The following is a 21,769-nucleotide window of genomic DNA, read 5'->3' as shown; positions in this document are numbered from 1 at the left end:
GCATCCCTTGGCTGCACACACAGAGAGGACCGCCCCTTTATGCCGTTCTCTCTCCTCATTGGATAAAGGTTGTAGGATACAAGCAAAGTTTTCTCCTGGGCTTACAGCAGAGCAGAGTGACTGACAGACCCGTGTTTCAGACCAAACACTCTATAGAAGTGATTGCTGTCGGAAGATATAGCCTAACTATTTAAGACATATATTAACACAAATATTTCGCTTACTTCTGCTTTAATTGTAACGGACCTGATATGTTTTGTATCTAGAATTTAAATCTGCTGCAAGTCTCTAACTGAAGCTGTCATACATTTCATGAGTCATGACCACATCGGTGGTCTTTGAATAATGATTTAGCATCAAACAGAAACATTGCTACAGAAAGTCTCCAAAGGACAGACTTGTGTAAATGAACTTACATTTGACCACTGCTGAGGAACAGCTTAGAGCTCAGAGAACTAATATGATACCACTAAAGAAAGTGTAACAACTTCCCTCTGCTGATGGTTCTGATAGCTGGTGACCGTTTAACAACACAGTCGGGGTCACATCAACATACATGTGACACATTTACACAGTAACTTTTGAATTGAAAGAAGACACAGTAAAGATATTCACCAAAAAAACTTCTTTTGAATATTTTATTGAAACTTGGAATTCTCATAACAATTCAAACAAAAACTAAATTATGCATATTATCTCACAATAAATAAAAAAGGATAGATTTTTTTTCATTTCTAGCTTTTAACATAAAACAATATGCAAGACCTGTGCACAAGCATTTATAACAGAAGTGCATTCATTGTTTGGGGTAATGCTGTTACGTATTTGCTTCACTTTGTTTTAGAGGCAAACATTTCAAAGCTGTCAGTTCATACAGATTAGCATTACAGTGAGCTTGTTTGACACCCATTCAGATTACCCTTAGCAGCAGGATTGCCAACATAGACATACATTAAGTGTTGTGGAAAAAAAAAACATAACACATGGTCTGTTAAATTGCACTATCTGTCCAAATAGAAAAGAATAAAGCACATAGCTTTAGCTTAGTAAATAACACATTTGCTTCTGAGAACACTGTCTTCGGATTGTCCTTTATGGTGCTTCAAATATGAAAACAAATACCATGACGGCACTTGATACCGGGTGTTGTGGATAAACCACCTATCAGATGACTGTGCAATACTGCAGTGTTTTTTTTTTCTGGTTCATGCTACTTAACTGTGATGTATTAAAACTCTATTGATAAATATATGATATATATCTGAATAAACCTACTTAGAAGTGTTTTTAAGTGTTTTAAAGACATGGTGCTACAGTCCTAACCTACATAATCTGGTGCTGTACACATGTCAGAGTCTAATCAGGGCACTTGTGGTGGTCTACTTTAAAAAAAAAAAAATCATTCAACATACAGTGGATGGAAGAGGACATGATGGCACTTCTGTCACTTAGGATCAAAGCAAAGCAACTGCATGTACAGGATATCTGTACTCTTCAAGTGTTTTCCTGTGAGTACATGTTGGTAGAAAAAACATGATTGTACAGCTGGATATATAACGCATAATACACTTTGGACAAGTGCTTATTGATAATAAAAAAAACACTCCTTGCCCACATGACACACATAAAGAAAGAACATCGTAGAAAAAAAAAACATTAGTGGATTTGAATAAAGGAGCCAAAGGGCTTCATCCATTCTCTACCATTTTAACCATTCTGCAGCTTAGCTCCAGACACGCCTTAATATCATTAAAAGACAGGGTGATGTTAACCCACATAACATCTGTTTCAAGTGTATACAGTAATAAAAAATATCCTCATTCATCACATCTCTGTTTGAGTTTCTACAGTACAGAGAAGTGACTACATTTTCAGCACTATGGAATGTACGGTAGGAAACGTCACTCAACACTTTGGCATCCCCTTTATCCAAATGAGTATAAATCCACTGATTTGAGAGATTATCGTTAATCTTCTCTGCTCAAATGTCTCCTTCTTACCACTGGGAAACACACCAACCCTCTCAGAGTGAATACAGTACCCTAATTTCTCTTGTAGTAATCGTGCGTAGTTGAAGTCCCTTCTGTTTTCAGATGAGTCACCGGGTACAGGACCTGCTGGTGAGCGACTGTGCAGAGTCTGTGCAGAGTGGATTATTCCTGAGTGTAGTGTTGTCTGTGTTGTCTTGGAATATTGGCACATTTGCAGTAATCTGGACCAAAAAATTCACTCCCCGGATTTGCGTGGCATCCCAACCACTCTTCTTTTAGCCTGATAGAAATCTGTTGGGATAAAGACCAGTGAAGTCAGCTCATGCACATTACAACCACCAGAAATGACAATGCACAATCCACAATGACTGTTCAAACATCTACCTGTAATGTTTGTCTGTTTCCTCTTCGCTGCTCCGTTCTCTCTTTTCACCGGTGTTTTTTCCAGGTTTTTCAGATTGCGAAAACATCTCTCTGGTGTAGCTGGGATGTTCTCCTTCTCCCTCCGTGGTGGCTCCACCCTGCCTCTTTTGGGGCTAACCTTTGCCACTGCACGCCTCTGACCCACACCGAGCATACAGGGTCTGTAGAGCAGTGGCACCTTGGTACCTGGGATGCCCTCCCACTGGAAGTCGCTGTTCTCCAGCGGCTTGTCTGAGATGAAGTCGTAGCCCCAGCGCTGTGTCGCTTCCTCCAGCTCTTTCTGCAGGGCGGCCTGGTACTCCACCTGCAGAAGCTCTCGGTCCACCGGGCCGAACAGGTTTCGTCGAGTGGGGCCGTTCCCAAGGGAACTCAGGATCCGCTTGTTAGTAGCCATCATTCCACACTGGAGGAAACAGAGAAAAAGCATTGGGTTAGTCAACAGTTTGTCTGGCAATATCCACTGTCCTTAGACCCTCACATCCACTGAGGAAAAACTCCTAAGAAGAAACAAGAGAAACCAGGAGGGATCCCTCCTGAGTCAGTAATTGAATAAATTCCCTGTTAGATTTCTGTCACTACCTGAAAGATCACTGAATCCTGACACCATCCAAATATTTTTAAAGTAGAAATTTTGTCTCACCATGGTTCTACCCAGTTTGAGCTTCCTCAGTACTGAGCATCTGGTGTGACTGCGAAGCTCTTTATAAGAGGGCAGATGGCAGTCAGTGACTCATTGGGCCCTCTGATGTTAACCAGTGGTACATGCCCAGACATAATCTCAGACAGACATGTAAGGACAAGTCCTTAGCTGAGTAATCTCTGACTGTAAGTACAGAGAGTCGACACTAGGTGGCAGTGTCACACCGTCTGTGGGGAGTCGGCTCAACTCACCAACACCACACATCAAGAATATTCATATTCCATTATTCAAAATGTGAAATGTTAGATTTGTGATGACCAGATCAATACTTTTTAACATTAATACATGTGTACAGCACTTCTAGACGAAGACCAGCTCTGTGTCAGGAAAGTATTAATAAATGAGTAATAACAGAGGTCCAGGAAGGGCTGGGCAGCGTTCCCAGGATTCCACTTTTGAGAGAACAATAAACAGAAACACGTCCCATCCCACCCTCATTATCCAACATGAGCACTGTAGGAGAGGAGAGGCCACGTTTGATTAGAGTAGTAACACAAAGGACACTGATGGCTGCTGATGCTGATGAAGTTGTGTCACAGCACAGAGACGTCTCCTGTTCTGAGAGGATGACAGGTTCAGTGGAGCAACTTTTGTCAATAATCTGTTTAAATACATGTAGCCTAGTCTACGTTACAATATTAATGGTTGACCAATCACACTCACACTGAAGGCTGATATAATGTCTGTCTCAGGAAAGTCTAGACTCTAGTGTCCAAAATGTGTGTTCTTCACCAGAACCATTAATGTTCAACTAATTCATAAAAATGTATAAGTCCACCAGCTCCTGCTGCATCAGCTGACTTGGCCACAGTTCCAGCAGAGCGCACAAGACTGACATCATGTAGCTACTGAGGCGTTTTCCAGGAAATAACTACAGCCCATTCATTCTTTGCTCTTGGTTAGTTCAACTTTTTTTTTAGAGTTCCTGTCTGACTAAAGGTTACACCCACATGTAAAATTACCAACATCATCCCGTGGTCCTATCAGATGTAGCCTACTGTAATACTGAATTCAAATGGTGGCCTTAGGGTAATATAAGCCTAAGTCTTATAATAATAATAATAAAAATCACATTCAAATTCATTAATACCACCACCACTGGATATGGCTGAGTTTCTTTTTCTTTTTCATTCTCTTTTGCTTTGTTTTGTTATTTTCTCCTTTGACCCTCTGTGTTGCATTACTGAGTGATTATTATTAGGCTATCTAGGCTATATAATATAATATTATAAAATATAATACAGATTTTGAATGGACACTACACATCTAAGTGTGACTTGACTTTCAAGACACCTGCACAGAATGAATGGATAATGATGATTAGTCATGAGCGGAACTTTTCCCCTCCCTCTCCCGCGTCCCACCAACGGGATAGGACGTCAGAGAGGAGCAGAGGGGGGGCGGAGCCGGGAGGAGGATTCAAGACTGTGGCGGGAGAAGGAACCGTGGTGCATGTGCCGGCTGAGACCCTCCCAGTTACTACAGCGCTCCACGTGAGGCTGAGACTCATGTCGGCCAGTCAAACTGGGCTGTCACTGTCTGGAGCCCCTGGCCGACCTCCCTCAACAACACACACACAGGCGCGCGCGCGCACACACACACACACACACACACACACACACACACACACACACACACACACACACACACACACACACACACACACACACGCACACACACTAAACTAACTCCGATAACAATCGTTGGGAAGTTTAGAAGAGAAGCAGTGAAGCCAAGAGTTTGAAATGTGTAGCTATATAAATAAATCTGATCTATTCTAGGTTAGGTGGTTAATGGAAGTTATTCATCCTGTAAAAGTGCCATCTATAAGACTGGAAAATATAAAACCAGGATCGACCTTTGAGGATCTATGAGACTGTAGTGGATTAGGCTATATTACATGGGAACAGGTAGCTGTGTAGTGTTATTAACTAACAAAAACAGAAAGAGAAATCCAACACATCAAATAGTGAAAAAACATTGAGTTGAACCATCTGAGTGGTTTTACTTACATTAGATTTAGACCTCAGTGCAGTCAGTCCTGGTTCCAGCCTGGTAGAGTCTTGATCTGCCTCCGTCCGTGTTGTTTTTCACTTCAAGTTTCACAGCAGCACCGTTGAGACCAAACCCCGAGGCTGACTTAACTCTAAAGCTCTGATAAATAACAGTAGGACTGCAGCACTGACACAACTCCTTCTCAACTTCTCAAGGATTCTCTCAGACATGCACACGGGCTAAACTTTTATCACCTCCGGTGGGCGGAGGAGCAGCGCTCCCGTGCAGGGGCGGGGCCTGCTGATACACACGTGGAATTGGCTCGGTAAACACACGAGCACACGTGAAGACTTGGCTCTGCTCTGTAGTAGTGTGAGAGGAAATTCCAAGCGAGGACGGCCCAGCACGGCACGGTACCCCTCTCTGCCTCTCAGTGCGCATGACAGAAGACTACACACACACACACACACACACACACACACACACACACACACACACACACACACACACACACACACACACACACACACACACACACACACAACCATCAGAGCACTCACCATTCCAGTTAAAGCGAGGAAGGACAAAGTGGAGGAAAGGGCTGTAGCCTACTGTTTGTGCACATTTGAGGTTGTCTGATTTGTTTATTACAGTGTCATGCACATTCAAAGATGGTTGGTTTGTCCAAAAGGAGGGGTGCTCTTGCGCTTCAGCCGGCAGGGGTGGACTGGGACAAAAATTTGGCCCTGGACTTTTTGGTCCAGACCGGCCCACTATCTGCGCGCGGATATTTTGCCAACTAGCACCGTTGATGTACATACAAACACACAAGCTCTTAATAACACCACTACTAAACGATATACAATATACAACAAAGTAGAGGAATAGTGTGGAATAAGTTAAGTATGGACAAGATTACATGCACATAATGAGTCTGCATGCAATCAGAACTTTGGCTAGTTGGCTAAAGTATGGAAAACAATAGTACAATGATCTGAAAAATGGACAAACACTAATTTTATCTTAGAAAGACAGTACAGCTCAACATAATGTATAGACAATGAAGCATGACAAGAAATACTGTATGCAGAATGATGTTTTACTGTAACAGTAGTTAATCAGTGTTTTATTAATTTTAACTGTATAATGTTAAACTGTTGAAAGGACAATAAACCATAAACACTGACTGAAAAAAATATGGAAAGCATACATATTTGTTAAGTTGTTAGCTCAATGTCCTTCATGACCAAATTTGAGTGAGGGCACTTTAATAAAAAGCAACTAATCAATTAATGAGGATAGTATGTGAATATTGTTTTCCAATACTTTAGATAACTAGATTTAGCTGTAACACACCACACCATCAGAGTTATTAGCTATAGCTATTTATTATGTCAAGTAAAGTTCATAGCAACCGTTCTGGACCATTTACAGTATTTTAATGAATGTTTATCCACACCATTCTGGAAAGCACATACCTGCTTAACAAGGTATCACTACCTCCTTCACATGGTGGAGAGTCTTCCTCAACACTTATTTTTCAACCTCCTCCTGCACCGTAAGGGCACTGGTAATGGGAGCCTCACTCTCTTCAGACTCACGTGAAGGACCTGCTGCTGAAGCTGCAGCATCGGTGCTTCTAGCCCTGGCCAGGCCAGGCGGCCCCTGATCTGCGTAATTGTTGTAGCCTACTTTCAGCAGTCTGTGCTGCTAGTTTTCTTTTTCTGTTACTTTCCTCCATTTTTCCGCGCCGCCTTTGCGTTTGTTTACTTTTCTTTTCCGTTTTTGTGCGCTGGTGTGTTTTTTTCTCTCTCTCGCTCTCTCTCTCTCTCATCATGACTCCTCATCATTAAAAGTGATTGGACGAGGGGGGGGTCTAGAACATGCGTGGGTGGGACTCCTGGGCCTCTGTAGCCTCTCATAGGGCCATTGGGCCAGGTAGACAAGCCATTAGGCCAATCGTCACCTCTCTGCTGTGTCTGCAGCTGAGCACTGTGGGCCGAGCCGATGCATGTCTCTCTCCCTGGGCCGGGAGAGTTACATTAGGCAAGGCATGGCGAAAAAAAAAGTTTAATAAATAAATAAATAAAAAACGGCCGCCTATCGGCCCATTAGTGACCGGCCCACCGGGAAAACTCCCGGTACTCCCTATGGCCAATCCGCCCCTGTCAGCCGGTGAATCGGTGCTCTCAGACAGGACCGGTAATAGAAAGGTGCAATTGGGTCACTTCAACGAGGACTAAAAAAGAAGTTTAATAAAGGTGCACCTTTATTAAACTTGTGCATTATATCGAGTGCTCCAGTTGTTTCTTTTGGGTGTAGTCCATGGTTGGTTTGTATTTGTATAGTTTAGTGTCTTGTAAGCCCGTGTGGGCTGGGTACAATACTGTGCATGACACTGCGATAAACTTCTCATGTTTGGATCCATATGCAACGAGCACACAGGCAAATTTGCCCAAATATATAATAGTAAGTTGTATCCTTAGGTAGGAAGTGTTTTCTGTCTTGATGTCCAATTGATGAAAAACCAACTCATGTCACATCCTACGTTTACATGACACTTGAAAAAACCGAATTATTGCCTTAATCCGACTATAACTGGAGAACTGAAGTGCATGTAAACACCTGAGTCCGACTGGAATCGGAGAGAACTAAGACACCCAGATAATGCGATTGGAATTCGATTTTCTCCGTCATGTATACACCTTAGTCGGAGTATAACTGGACAATTCATGTGCGCATGCTCCACAACCGTAGAGACGGCACCAGGTCGAGCAGAACCCGACAAAGTAAAGAAAAAACCCAACAACAGCGCTGATTCAATGAATTTCACACAGCGCAACCAGCAAGAGTGTTTTATTAAAAAAAAAAAGAGAGAGAGAGGGGGGGCGGGGGGGGCGTATCCTATTCTCAGCGCGCATCCAGCCCAGACTGGCGCGTCTGGTCGGGAACTGCAGTTGAGAATTTATTATTAAGCACTAAGTTGTTTATATTCAGTTTTTTACGAGGTGACAGAAACGTCCATGTTCATCCTCAACAATATCAAGATCACACAAAACACACAGAAGCTTCATGCCTTATACCAGCCTGCTTCAATCACCACCAGCAACAGCAGATCTCAACTGTGCACACAGCGACTGACCCCTCCCTAAGTTTAATGCTCATTATGGATCTGTGTAGTGATCCCCTTCATTTGAACATAGATTCTAAGTTTGGGCTCACTCTAAATCTCCTCCTTCTGCTGTTTCCGAGATGACAAATAAATAACTGTATCTATTACATTTATTACACACAAATTATTACTTGAAATATGATAGAACTCAGAAAGAGAAAATACTGCAGAGACATCTCTTGACCAGGGAAAATTCGGGGCTTTATCCCATTTTAAAGGACAATTCAAGGCAAATTCAACCTGTGGCTCTAGTTTCCTAATATTTTAGGTCTAAAAGAATGATTCTGAAGATTTCCGTTTTAAAGCAGAAGTAAGCAGAATATTTGTGTTAATATAAGTCTTAAATAGTTATATCTTCCGACAGCAATCACTTACATAGAGTGTTTGGTCTGAAACACAGGTCTGTCAGTCACTCTGCTCTGCTGTAAGCCGAGGAGAAAACTTTCCTTGTATCCTACAACCTTTATCCAATGAGGAGAGAGAATGGCATAAAGGGGCAGTCCTCTCTGTGTGTGCAGCCAAGGGATGCGCGTGCATGTGGTGTAGGGACGAGGGTGGGGACTGCTAACTTCATCGGCTGACAGAAAGTTAGCCAAAACGACCGGATCGCTTACTTCTGCTTTAATGTCTCGTGTTCTGTAGGCTAGTAGTTGTGTCTGTCCCTGCATCGCCACGGCAGCATATAATGAGAGCAGATCGATCTTTTGCCATTTCACGTCGACCATGTGTGACCACCCAAAAATATCGAATTTCGGATCAGGCCGGACGTCCGCGCAAAAGTAGACGCGTTTTCACATTTGGGAAAGGGGCGAAATTGAGGCATGAAGTCGGAGAAGAATAATAATAATAAACAGCGCGATTTTAAGTTTAGGCTGTTAACATCCTACAAAACCACTTTTTTTTTTTTTAAACTCACAGACAACGTTAGATGGCTTCAAACATACACCAAGAAAGGTGACAAGTTTGTAAACGGAGCTTAATACAAAGTCCCTCGAGAGTCAAGTACAGGCTCAGTATGTTTACAGGTAGAAGAAACAACATCCAGACTCTCACTGCTACCAGGACGTTGTGGCTCTGAATTGATATTCCTTTGTTGATAAAAAACAAACGGGAGCTTCAGACGACCTGTAAACATAGTTAGCCGTCAACTCTCACACGAGACTTCGCAAGTTTGTGTGACTTTGTATAGGAGCTCCGTTTACAAACATGTCAGATTTCATTAAGTGAACGAACTCTTTTTTTATATAATGTCTTTGTAAGTAGCCTAAACCCAAATAGTCATCACAAAACATAGATATTACAATCATGGAAATCAGATTAGCAAGAAGATTAAGCAGAACAAGAATAGTCCAGAGCTTGTTTTATAGCTCAAACTCAAACTGTGAATACAAACTCTAAGCAGACAATATAGGCTATAACCCCAAGCTGCACCTTTTTAACCCAAATATCATGTGGGAATGTCCTCTGGTAGTATCTTTTTGTGTTGAACCTGGCCAGTCAAATCATTACCTCAGTACCTCTCAAAGCAGTGTGTTGCAGTGAGTTATGTTTACTGAATATTTACCCGGACAACTTTGTGACCTCCAAAAACCAAAAATCCTTAATCAATATTTGTTATTCTGGAAGGTAAAAGATGTATAGACTGTTCATGGAAAGTTTTCTGTAATTTCCTTGAGAAAAATTATGTTGAAGTAGATGGCTGGAATGATGAGCTGAACCGAAGATTTATTTATCTTTTCATTTTATCTTGATTTATTATATATACACATATACATTTAAACTTTTATGTAGATGTGTGTATCCATCCATCTTCTTCCGCTTATCTGTGGCAGGTTGCGGGGGCAGCAGTCTAAGCAGGGACTGAATATACTGCACTACTTTAGGGCTCTACATTCAATTTTATTTACGGTATTATTATTTATTAAGTTATATAACATGGTAAGGGTACACAGCAAAGATACTTCACTACTCTAAACGGTCCTTGGTTAGGGTTAGAGGTCAGGGGCGCATTGCATTGTGGGATACAGTACAATCTAGACTGGTCAGATGCACACTGGAGATATTTTCAGAATCAGTACGACATCTTGCTTTTGTTTGCATACTGCATTGGGTACGACACTACGTTTGGCAAAATCAGTATGCTATACTAGCAGTAAAGTATGCGGTTTCAAATACAGCCAAAGTGTCACAGCATCAGCTGCACTGCAGTGAAAAGTTCATGCTGGATGACTGCAGTTACCCTGACAGCCGCAACGGCCATTGTATCACTACTGAGTCTTATTTCTTGATCCTGCCCCAAGTTCCTTTAAGTGATTAAAGGTCATTTGTCACTTCAAATTATCTTGATCTCTGTGATCTCAAGGTCTCAGCCCTGATCACACATACACAGATAAGACGCAAAACAAGCATCCAGCGTTTATAAACCAGTTTGAGAAGTTTTGGCGAGATAAGTTGAATGAGTTCCGAATTATTTTATAAATTCTTGGATTCAGCAAACAGATAAAGATGCTCACACGGCCATCTTCAACAGGCATAGGTACTTAAAGTATTTACATTCTGTACTTAAAGCAGAAGTAAGTGATATATTTGTGTTAATATAAGTCTTAAATAGTTATATCTTCCGACAGCAATCACTTACATAGAGTGTTTGGACCGAAACACGGGTCTCTCAGTCACTCTGCTCTGCTCTGAGCCGAGGAGAAAACATTTCTTGTATCCTACAGTTTTTATCCAATGAGGAGAGAGAACAGCATGCAGGGCTGTGTGTGCAGCCAAGGGACGCCGTGAATGTGGCGACGTAGGGACGAGGACTGTTATGGTGCGTTCAAGGAAACTCGTAGACTCGTGTTTTTCCGTCCTGTGAAGTTGTATCAGTTTGATCTGGTAGGAGTTCACGGGTCGGAAGTTACGAGTGGCCGTTATAGTGACTTTCACAGGTAAAACAGGTCGGAAAAACACGAGTGGGTTGCCTGGAACGCTACAAAGTCGTAAGTTGTGACTTGAAGCTGTAATTTACGATTTCAAAAGCCTGCCTCGAACGCAGCATTAGCGAAAACGACCGGATCGCTTACTTCTGCTTTAAGCCTTTTACTCCAAGACAACTATTCAACTGCAAGCATCTGACTGTCACTTTGAAGAAGAAGAAGTCCTACTTGTTAGTCTGACAAAATATATATTTATGTATTGTATTGTATGTTTGTCTATCTGTAACTAATTGTTGTATTATGTCCTCTGAAACAGGTCTCTCTTGGAAACGAGCCCCCATGTATGAGATTAAATAAACATCCCTTACAATTAATTCATAGTAATATTAAAATATCTATTATATCATAACGGTCACTGTGTGGAACTGCCCCTTCTACATGAGTACTAGTAAACTTTAAAAAGTTGCAGTAGGTTAAAATTAAAGTTAAAAAGTAATACTGCACAACAATGCTATACGCATAAATGTACATATCACAATTTCATTGTTCTGCCGTTCAGCCTAGTTCCCAGCACATCAACAAGAGCCCCAACTGGTGCAGCATCAAAAGCCCCAACTGATGGAACACCACAGTGACTCCTTTGTTGTGTATTAGAGAAACACACCAGGACTTGGAAGCTGTTTACATTCAGCTCATCTACAGTCGGGCTAAATTCAGTGGTGATATGTGCTGAAGTGAATGAACTTTAGACTAAATGGAAAACAATGAGTGCATGTGACTGAGTGACAGCTGTGTGACCATGGCCAAAGGCTAAGCATTTGTACAGCTGAGTAGACACTTTATTATCTTCCAGTTCTGAGGCAGCTGCACAGCACAGAGGACCTGCCCAGTTCATCACTTACTCTTATTCATTATGTGCCTCATCTTACTTGAGCTTTTGTTTTGCATCCTTTGTGGAAGCTTTTATGCCATAGATGGTGCCAACTGAGGCCCAGTGGGTCTATACATGACCTTTAGTTATTTATTGATACAGAACCATCAAGGGAGTTCTACTCTTTACAACTTTACTACTCATGTTCAATACTTGACTTTTTACACATAAGGGTCAAGAGGGGTTAACTGGTTAGCTGAATTTGTGAACAATTGTGTAGACACATTGTTAAATTGGCATACCAGTATAAATATATTTTTTTACATGAAAATGTGACACTCAGTGAACTTACATTGGTTTTCCAGTTGAAGGAGAACATAAAGTCCCAGAACGATCATTATTCTAGTGTGACAGTGCTCTGGTGGTGAAACAGAGATGGAAGACCATAGAGGGTTATGGCATACATGCAGGATATCTAAATAAGGGCATATGACTATTCATTGTAATGGCAGCACCTAAACAGCAGACTCCATGGTCCAACAGCATGAAAAGACACATTGCATATTAGTGCAATATATATTACACTATTGCTGTTGTCGTTTGCTTCATCTTCTGTCAGTTTCTTGTATACTGTCTTGCATGTTTGAAATAAAGGCTTAATATATAATTGTTACAAAGTGATGTCAATAATTAAAACTATAAAATGTGAAATAAATGACTGCATAATTATTCACCCCCTTTAAATTAACTGACCTAATTCAATTGAGATTCAGCTACTTACGGCTAGTAATCTCACAATTAGTAAAATGGAAATCACCTGAGAGTGAAAAAGCTCATATCAAATCTCAACTCTAGTTCACCCAAGCGCATGTAGGAGACTCCAAGGCCAATTGTAAGAAGGTTATTTGGTCTGATGAGACAAAAATTGAGCTTTTTGACCATCAGACTAGACGCTATGTTTGGTGATCACCAAACACTGCACATCACTACAAACACACCATCCCCACCATGGAGTAGCCTATGGTGGTGGCAGCATCATGCTGTGGGGATGCTTCTCAGCAGCAGGCCCTGGAAGACTCGTAAAAGTAGACAGGGAAATGAATGAAGTGAAATATTGCAAAATCCTGGAGGACAATCTGACTCAGGCTGCAAGAAAGCTACAACTTGGTAACAGATTTGTTTTTCCAACAAGACAATGACCCAAAGTATACAGCAAAAGCTACACAGAAATGGTTTAAAGGTAGCCTAACCATGTCAATGGTCTGGAGTGGCCGAGTCAAAGCCAAGACTTTAATTCAATTGAGAATTTTTGTCTTGATTTGAAAAGAGCTGTTCATGCCCAATCCCCAAGCAACCTGCCTGAATCTGAGATGTTTTGCAAGGACAAATTGACAAAAATTGCAGAATCCAGATGTGCAAGCCTGATCGAGACCTATCCAGTGCTGTGATTTCAGCCAAAGGTGCATCTATTAAATACTAACTTGAAGGGGCTGAATATTTATGCAGTCATTTATTTTACATTATATAGTTTAAATTAATTGACATTACGGTAACACTTTACAATAAGGGTCCCTTAATTAACGTTAGTACATTATTAAGCATTAATTAACCGTTTACAGATATATTAACAATCATTATTATGTATTACTTTACATTAATTAATGTAGCCTATTAGTAAGCAGTTAATTAATGTCCTACTACTCAAAGTTAGTTAATAAATTTAAAAGTTGAATAATGTAATTAGTTATCATTATGTATGCATTACTCAGCATTAATTAACACATTAGTTTATATATTAATGCTTAATAATCCTACTAACTAACGTTAATTAAGGGACCCTTAATGTAAAGTGTTATTACTTTGTAAAAATCCAGTTTCACTTTGACATTGAAGAGTTTTGGGGGGAATTTTATTGTCAAAAAAGCCACATTTTATTTATCATGACTTAATTCATAAAAGCAATAAAAACATCCAAGGGGAGTGAACTTTTTATAGGCAGTGTATATGTGGCTTAGTCATGCGGGACTCCATAGTAGCCTACTATTGTCATGAGTGGTATCTTTGTGTCAATGTAGTACAAGAAAACATGTTTTTACATAATTATATGAAGTTATTCTTTTAATTCACTTGCTCTATGAAAGCTGGCCCAATAACTGACCTGAACGGATCCATTCAAATATTTGATTTGTTGTTTTGTAGTCACTGTTAGTGTGACAGCGTCTAAAATTCGCTTCAGGAGGTTATCACACACATATCACAGCTGGATCATCCCTCGTACTGCCCGCGCTCCGTTGGTGACAGACACTATGTTACATAACAGTGGGTGTAAAATACCACCACTTTCTCGGGGAATTGCCGCGGGTTGTGAGCAACACGTCTCCGTGGATACCATGAGTCATCGCTCCTATGATGTCAAACAGGCTTGAGTAACACCACGTGGAAAAGCGCGCGCAGATTTGAGAGCCCGGCGTTCCAGTGAGTGTTGTGCCGGTTCACGTGGATGTATGCGTGAACAAGCCGGAGCCGTGGGTTTGTCCTGGGTGGGACCTTCTTCATATACAATCTATGGGTGGGACCGAAAAAAAGCGATTGGACACAGTGGGAGGCGAGTGTGGGTGCAAAAAAAAAAAATCGTGTGGGAAGCTGAGAAGAGCCACGGGACACCTTTCTATTAGGCTACTAATACGACTAATTAAAGCTTTCACCCTGGGCCGTAAAGTATACCCCCGCAGCCCCCGCGAGGCGGGGGGGCCCCGCATGCCGTGGGGGCCCCGCCCCCGCCCGTTAAGCCGAGTTTCCACCGAATCAACGGTCCTTTTTTTTTTTTTGTTTTTTTTTTTTTTACACTGCAACATGTTTCACGTCATGATAACTTCTGTATTTTGGCCATTCAAGCTTCCACAGTCCATAGTTCTCCTCTTTGTTTGATATTTCAAGAGACTTTTGGTTAACTAACCATGGATAGCTCCTAGCACCCCCGTCATCGCGGCCATCGCCTCGCCTCGCCCCCCCCCGCCCGCCATCACCGCCGTCATCCGCGGTGAACGGCCGCGGGGGGGCCCCGCACGGTTACGTTACGGCGCTGCTTTCACCAGACAGTAAATGACTATGTAGCTTATAGCTTTATGAAAAATAATGATAGTTTACTTTTCATCGATGATTTCCGCCATGAAAAAGTTTTGCAAGAACACACACTCTTTAGTGTTTTATAAGTCAGTCAGCACAAGGACACTATTATTTGGAAGGCTTAGATCCTGTCAACCGGATTAGGCTACATAACGACCTGACAGTCCTGACTGAGGAGGGCTCATAGGACTCAAGTGGAGGGAAATCAGGATCATGGACCCGGCAGGTTGTTCACTTTTTCATTCTGACTCCTTGACTTTAACAGTAACTGGAGTAGGCTAATAAACATCATCCATCCCTCTATGTCTAACTCAAAACTCATTTGAAACATCTGGTCAGACTAACTTTACACTGGTTTAGTCCAGTGTCAATTTAAATAGATATACTAGCAATGTGAAGTTCACATCATATATTTGTCATTTGACATTTTGTTGGGGACATCTATTACATCTATTCACCCTGAGGTGAGAGACTTCTTCTTCAATAGATGCGAGGGTCTAAGGACAGAGGATGTTATGCTGCTATGTAAAGCCCTTTGAGAAAAAACAGTTTGTAAAAATGGGCTATACATCAGATTTTCTTTTCGTATAACAAGTTTCTTCAAGTCTTCTTTAAATTCATTTTGACTATTGCTGTATTACCTGCATCACAAAGTGACTTACACATGGATCAACAAACACACTGAAATAAAGTTTAAGTTATAAAACTAGCAAATTAACAAAAACTAAAATGACACTTTAACTTCATGATCTGGACCAGAGCTCTTGAGCAAATATCATGCTGTGAGTGCCCTCTTGTGGAGGTAATGTGTAGCTGTGAGAAGAAAACACCATTCAATACAACGCAATAAACATGAACAATATTTTTTTAAACAACCAGTACTTTAATAGAGACCATTTCACAGAGTATCAAACAAGCCTGCTTAGACCATCATAGACTTGTGCCAATTACACCTTTATATAAAAAAAAAAAAAATCAAAAATCAATGCCGTAGTTGTGTATCATGAGTGAGGGTTCCTTTATTACACGACCAACCATTAACAGATGGAAACCTTCAGTATGAAGAAAGTAACATGGTGAGAATTGGTTGACTTTGTAAACAACCAAAGCCAAAGTAATTACACATCAAAATCCTTCTTTTAAAAAATGCTGGCATTTACACAATGAAAATGAGGAACACTATGTCTACAAAGTACATTATTAACAAAAAAAAGAAACCTATCAAGAGATTAACCGGTGAACTGGAATGTTGGGTGGTACATTTTAGGGCCGATGAGACAGGTTTGACTTGAGTGAGGAGTCACTCCTGTACACACTCACCAAGTACTTGAAAATTACCATAACAACACAAAAGGGAGGGGGTACTAAAATGCTCGATTGTTTAAAAAACCCAACACAAAAATGACCAAATGGCCACGTTGAAGTCCATGATACGGCAGAACCTGTACAACCGTTCATCTTTATCTCTCACCACACCTGACAAATGTTCATCTACTTTCTGTCATTGGACCTGGAGCGGCTGCAGGGAAGGAAAAAACAAAAATGGTTAAAACTTGCAATAATTGTTTACATTATTATAATGTACATTATTCTCAAGTGCAATTAAACAAGCATCAACTTTGTTATGTATTTAGGAGTATGGTTCTCAGTAGTAATGTGTTATTCAGTGACCTTACTAGATTTGCACTAACTGGCAATATAACCAAAATTTAGATATGGTTTTAAATGTCAAACACTGAAACGATATTGTAATCAGATGCATGCGAGTACCTCCTTGATCGAGAGAAGGATCTCGAAGGCTTGTGGTTCCTGTCCCGGGAGAGGGACCTCTCCCTCCTCCTGTCTCGGGAGAAAGACCTGCAAAGCCAAACCATCCCATTAAGAAATCATTGTCATTTCAGCTCCACTCAGAAATCTGAAGGTACCACATGATATATGAATGATGCCAATTTACCATATTGAGATGAAATCATTTTCATAATATACACTGCCCATCCATCACCACTGGGATTTAACTACGCTACTAGGTAAGAGCGTCCCATTGGATAATTACTGCATGGACGATCATGTGTCAGCTGGCAACAACTTATTTAACCTAATCCATGCAGTCTCATTTCTAAACAACCTGTCTGAAGACACATCATGTGGTCGTGGAAAAGATGTTCATCTGTTTCAGAAGGGTCAAATTATTGGCCTGCATTATTAAAAACTGGAAGTATACTGGACTGGGAAACATCTTCTTCTAGGTAGAAATGTGGTCCAATGTGACCAGAGTCCAGACCTTAACCCCAGTGACAATCCTTGAAAAATTAATGCAACTCTGGCCGGAAATAAATGTTGTGACTGCAGAAGCTTATTGAAACGATGCCACAGCAAATGTGTGCCGTAATCAAAGCTAAAGGTGGTCTTACAAAGTATTGGGAGTGTGTGACTTTTTTTTGGACGTGCAGTGTATTTAAGCTTTAGGGACCAAGTGGATGGAGGCGGGGGGGACTCTAAGCTCACATACCTGCTACGACTGCGGCTGAAGCTCCTCCTGCGTGGAGATCTGCACAGGAAAAATATACAGTTATTAAAAACAAAAGACATGTGCACTGAATACCCCGCAGAGCTGAGAGCCCCACGCTATTTTAATCCTTTTCTTATATGCGCCTCCTTCAACACAGCTGTTTGCCTATCTGGGTACCTCAAAATGGAAATAAAAGACTTTGGTATCTTCCCACACAACAGTTGTCTTAATTAGAAAATTTAAGTCACTGGCAGTGGACCCAGCACATAAAGATGGCAGGTGCTTAGGAACCACTTCTTACCTATCCCCCAGTATCACATGCAACTATAATGTCAACAGTGTGACTTGTGTTTCAGTTTTTAATAATTAAGTGGAAGACTAGACTGTACCATACACTTAACAAATGAGGTTTGTCCTGGTGTCAGAAATCTAAAGCTATGACAAAACTCAAAGTGTGCTATCCAGCATCATTTGTCCCTGTCAGAAGATTTAACACTGCACTGTGGACTGGCCCTGGTGTGGGAATATACAGACACACCATCTGTATGAAACTGGTCCAATGCACTTCAAGGGAGAACATAAGAAAAATCAAGGCTAGTAACAAAATCCAATAAGATCTGTTAACAGCAACCATACAGCACAAAGTGGTCTTGATATTCATTGAGGGGGGGTTGAGAAGAGTTTTGATCTGTGTGATTTCATAATTCTGCTCAGAGCCCCAAGACATACCAGATGATTATCTATAAATCAAACTCTCTGGAAATCTGAAGTTCCAGACATTTGTGTTGGACCATTCCCTTTTGAAAGAAGGAAATTACAGTAATGATGGAGGACAAAATGACAAAATTATGATTCAAATGATAATAAAAAGAGAACAACCTTTTCAAACCAGCTGTCTCTTCACTTTCAAAACTAATCAGCAGTGTACTGAATGAAGCAGGAAAACTTACTAGTATTTTTGGTTTTCAACAAGCTAGATATGACGAAAGGGAGGCAGACTGTCGGCTGGGTAGGTAGAATTGGCTGAATAGGACTGGCCAGATGCTGCAAGGTGATTAGGTGGCAGGCAGATGGGGGCTGGCTGTAGCTTTTTTCCTGCTTTAATTGGTTAGCCGAAGGCTGCTGCTGGTAGGTTGTAGACATTTGGAAACGCGATACGCTGATTGGTCGGGAATGTGAGGTGGGCCGCTGCCGTTTGGGTTAAGGTTGAAGGAGGAGGAGGTTGAGAACGGCATGCTGAGGAACCAATGGGCTGGTGCAACCTGACGACTGGTCATGCCTGGGTCATGTGACAGCACCAGCCAAGCTGATTGGGGGACGATGGTCAGCAGTCACATGATGCTGAAAGAGGACTAGTTGATTGACTCTGAGGGTGGTGAGAAGAGGCATGGTGGTGGCTCTGCAACGGGTTTCATTCTTATTAATATAGATGAAAAATAAAATGCATCCTCAAACAAAAAGAAAGAAAATGCATCACATTTGGCACTTTCATTCCCCCAAAATTCTAAACAGATTATATTTCTGTAAAAATAGGAATTGCCTAATCTCATTTAATATGCCATATTCTCCATTTCAAAGCAGTTAAATGCAGAAACTTCCTGGGTGTGCACAGAAAATGTACACAAATAGGCCAGATTGAGTCTGATGCATTTAGCCATATAACCTATGATACCTATCCCCATGTCACTTAATTTTTGTTTATGAATGACTGTTATGCCCCATACATAAAATGACCTATGATGTCACTGAAGATGAAACTGCAAGCCTGAGACATTAGAACAGTCACAAAAGTATAATCAGCAGAAAAGCTTAAATACAGTAGAAATGCCTAGACTGTCAGAAGCTATTATGAGGAAATATACTGCGGGCAAAAGTGGATTCATTACGTCACAGAGCACAAAGGGTTGTCTCTACTGGCCACTGTCAAACAACAACATGTTGGTCACCTTCGTCTGGGTGGTGGGCTTCGACGCCTGTAGTCATCTCTGTCTCTAGGCCGCCTGCTCCATGAAGGGGGGGCACCGCGGGTGCGGCTGCGTTTCTCTCCGTTGGACAGCTCTACTCGTACTCGGCAGCCACACAATGTTCTATAAAACAATCAGCGTTAGTATGATGATCATTGTTTGGCTTCTCTTACTTTGAACACTGTATTTAAAGATTTAATTGTCTCTTACCTTCCATCAAGCTCTCGCACGGCATCAGTTGCATCTCTGGGATCTTCAAACTCTACGAATGCGAAGCCTGGGGGGTTTCTGGCCACCCAGACGCTGCGGAGAGGACCATAGTAGCCAAATGCCCTCTCTAACTCTGTCTTGTTTCCATTGTTGCCCAAATTTCCAACATAGACCTTGCAGTCAAGGGGACAGTCACGATGCATGACTAAACCTGAAGAAAGAAACAAAACAGGAAATCGATTATTATTGTATGATACTTCAGGAACATATTGGGTGTGCATCTGCATATTTCAATTCATCACTTGAGGGCCTGGGAGGACAGACGCCATTCACAGTGAAGTCCCGGGTCTGCAGCTTGGTGAGCTGAGGTCCTCCGACCTTTGTTTCAGTTCTCTCAGGAAACGCGTGCTTCAGCTCGTTACACCGAGAGCGGAGTGTGGAAACTACATCCTCAATCAAATTGGAGCACAATTACCTATTGCTGTCCTGCCGTTGCACGAAAAACATCTCAACCATCATAGTACAACGTTGGGGTCATTTCTTGACCATGTTTAATGAACACCAGACGCTCGGCCTGTCTGACCGACCTGCAGCCTGCGCTAACGTTAGCTCAACAAAGCTGCGAAACGAGGGGAGAAATGTGAGCTCCTAAATGAGTCATATTTAACAGAGCAGCTGCTGCCTACCAAATATGTACTGCGTTTGAAAAAACGTTTCTATTCAGCGTTTTGTGTAAAGTGAGAGCTAATAATGCTAGCTAGTTACCGGCGGCTAAAATGGCTGTCGCCTCTCTGAGGCCTACACAGCCCGCAGTGGGGTACCGACCGGGGAAATCAAACCAAAGATTGAACGGATGTGGCGGTGAGATTAATCGACGCAATCTGGACACTTTACAACGTTTCAAAACGAGATACTCGAATGAATTTAGTTTAGACGTTACCGTGTTTGTTGAAGTTCACAGCTCAGGCTTTCCGTGTTTCTCCGACTGGGTTCAGCTCGTCGATGGAAAATGGCGTGCTACGTTAGTCAGGTCACTGAGCAGGAAGCTGCTCCGGGAGGGCGGGGCAAAGCACTGTTTTGTAGTCTTTTTTGTTTTGTTTGTTTCCTTTTTAATTCATTCACAACAGTCTCGCGGAGTACAATGGAATCCCAGCATTTAAATCCATTAAGTAAACAAAATAAATAGGAAAGCAAATAAAAAGGTGAACCTTAACCTACACACACACAGGAATAGTTTCGTAGATGTGTGCAATCACTTTGCCTATTAAATTCAATGCTTCCACTAGCCTACATATTTGCAATCACCCACGTTGTTTTCAGTAAGGTTTTTTACACAGACGGTCTTACCCAGAGTATCAGATGTATGAGTATCTCAGAGATGCATGTGATGCATTCAAGGCTGTGTGCAAGAGTAGTGGATTTAATTTGGGACATAACCTTATTTGAATAGGGAACAAAGATATCCATCATATAATATTTCATTATAAGGCATTATACCATGACAGGTAGCAGGTTATTTTTTGCCAATCAGTAAAGGGGAACGTGCGTACCATAGACTGTAAAAAGAGTGCGTACATGAGGATTCCTGTGAGCTTAATGTTACGTTTAAGTAAACTGGGAATTGATCGTTTTTATTTCGTACATCGCCCCAGGCCAGTGGCCTTTTTTGCAAAGGAGATCAAAAAGGTGGGGTTGCTGCATGGTGAAAAGTAAATGAATTCAAAGTAGGTTTTCAAATATGTTTTTAATTTCTCTGTGATAAGATCTCAAGTCGGTGAGTACCCCCAAAGTACCCCCCTCCCATCTATAGATACATATATGCCCCACGTTGCCTGAACGCATCTTAACAAATCAAACGCCCCTTCGGTTTATTGGTTACCGCCC

General features: G+C 41.5%; 2 protein-coding genes across 2 annotated transcripts; both read right to left on the bottom strand.

Moving 5' to 3' along the window:
* Positions 1-624: 624 nt before the first annotated feature.
* On the bottom strand, positions 625-3,128 carry cdkn1a (cyclin dependent kinase inhibitor 1A). The gene is made up of 3 exons (XM_085777102.1): positions 3,055-3,128; positions 2,376-2,817; positions 625-2,282 (listed from the first exon to the last, which is right to left on the bottom strand). The coding sequence occupies exons 1-3, from the start codon at positions 3,055-3,057 to the stop codon at positions 2,227-2,229; spliced, it is 501 nt and encodes a 166-aa protein (XP_085633228.1). The 5' UTR covers positions 3,058-3,128; the 3' UTR covers positions 625-2,226.
* A 12,936-nt stretch (positions 3,129-16,064) lies between these two features.
* On the bottom strand, positions 16,065-20,903 carry srsf3b (serine and arginine rich splicing factor 3b). The gene is made up of 6 exons (XM_085777101.1): positions 20,826-20,903; positions 19,886-20,096; positions 19,658-19,798; positions 17,712-17,750; positions 16,973-17,059; positions 16,065-16,721 (listed from the first exon to the last, which is right to left on the bottom strand). The coding sequence occupies exons 2-6, from the start codon at positions 20,086-20,088 to the stop codon at positions 16,694-16,696; spliced, it is 498 nt and encodes a 165-aa protein (XP_085633227.1). The 5' UTR covers positions 20,089-20,096; positions 20,826-20,903; the 3' UTR covers positions 16,065-16,693.
* Positions 20,904-21,769: the final 866 nt, after the last annotated feature.

Source organism: Trachurus japonicus, chromosome 5 (assembly GCF_045865225.1).
Source record: "Trachurus japonicus isolate A0001 chromosome 5, Traja_1.0".
Lineage (NCBI taxonomy): Eukaryota > Metazoa > Chordata > Actinopteri > Carangiformes > Carangidae > Trachurus > Trachurus japonicus.
The sequence above is the reverse complement of the archived record's forward strand: the minus strand, read 5'-3'. Positions and strand labels throughout refer to the sequence as shown.

Coding starts and splice junctions, on each gene's coding strand:
- cdkn1a (XM_085777102.1), bottom strand. Junction 2,283..2,375: donor GAAACAGACAAACATTACAG/GTAGATGTTTGA, acceptor TTATCCCAACAG/ATTTCTATCAGGCTAAAAGA.
- srsf3b (XM_085777101.1), bottom strand. CDS start 20,088: ATGCATCGTGACTGTCCCCTTGACTGCAAGGTCTATGTTGGAAATTTG. Junction 19,799..19,885: donor GTGCGAGAGCTTGATGGAAG/GTAAGAGACAAT, acceptor ATTGTTTTATAG/AACATTGTGTGGCTGCCGAG. Junction 17,060..17,711: donor TTCAGCCGCAGTCGTAGCAG/GTATGTGAGCTT, acceptor TTGGCTTTGCAG/GTCTTTCTCCCGAGACAGGA.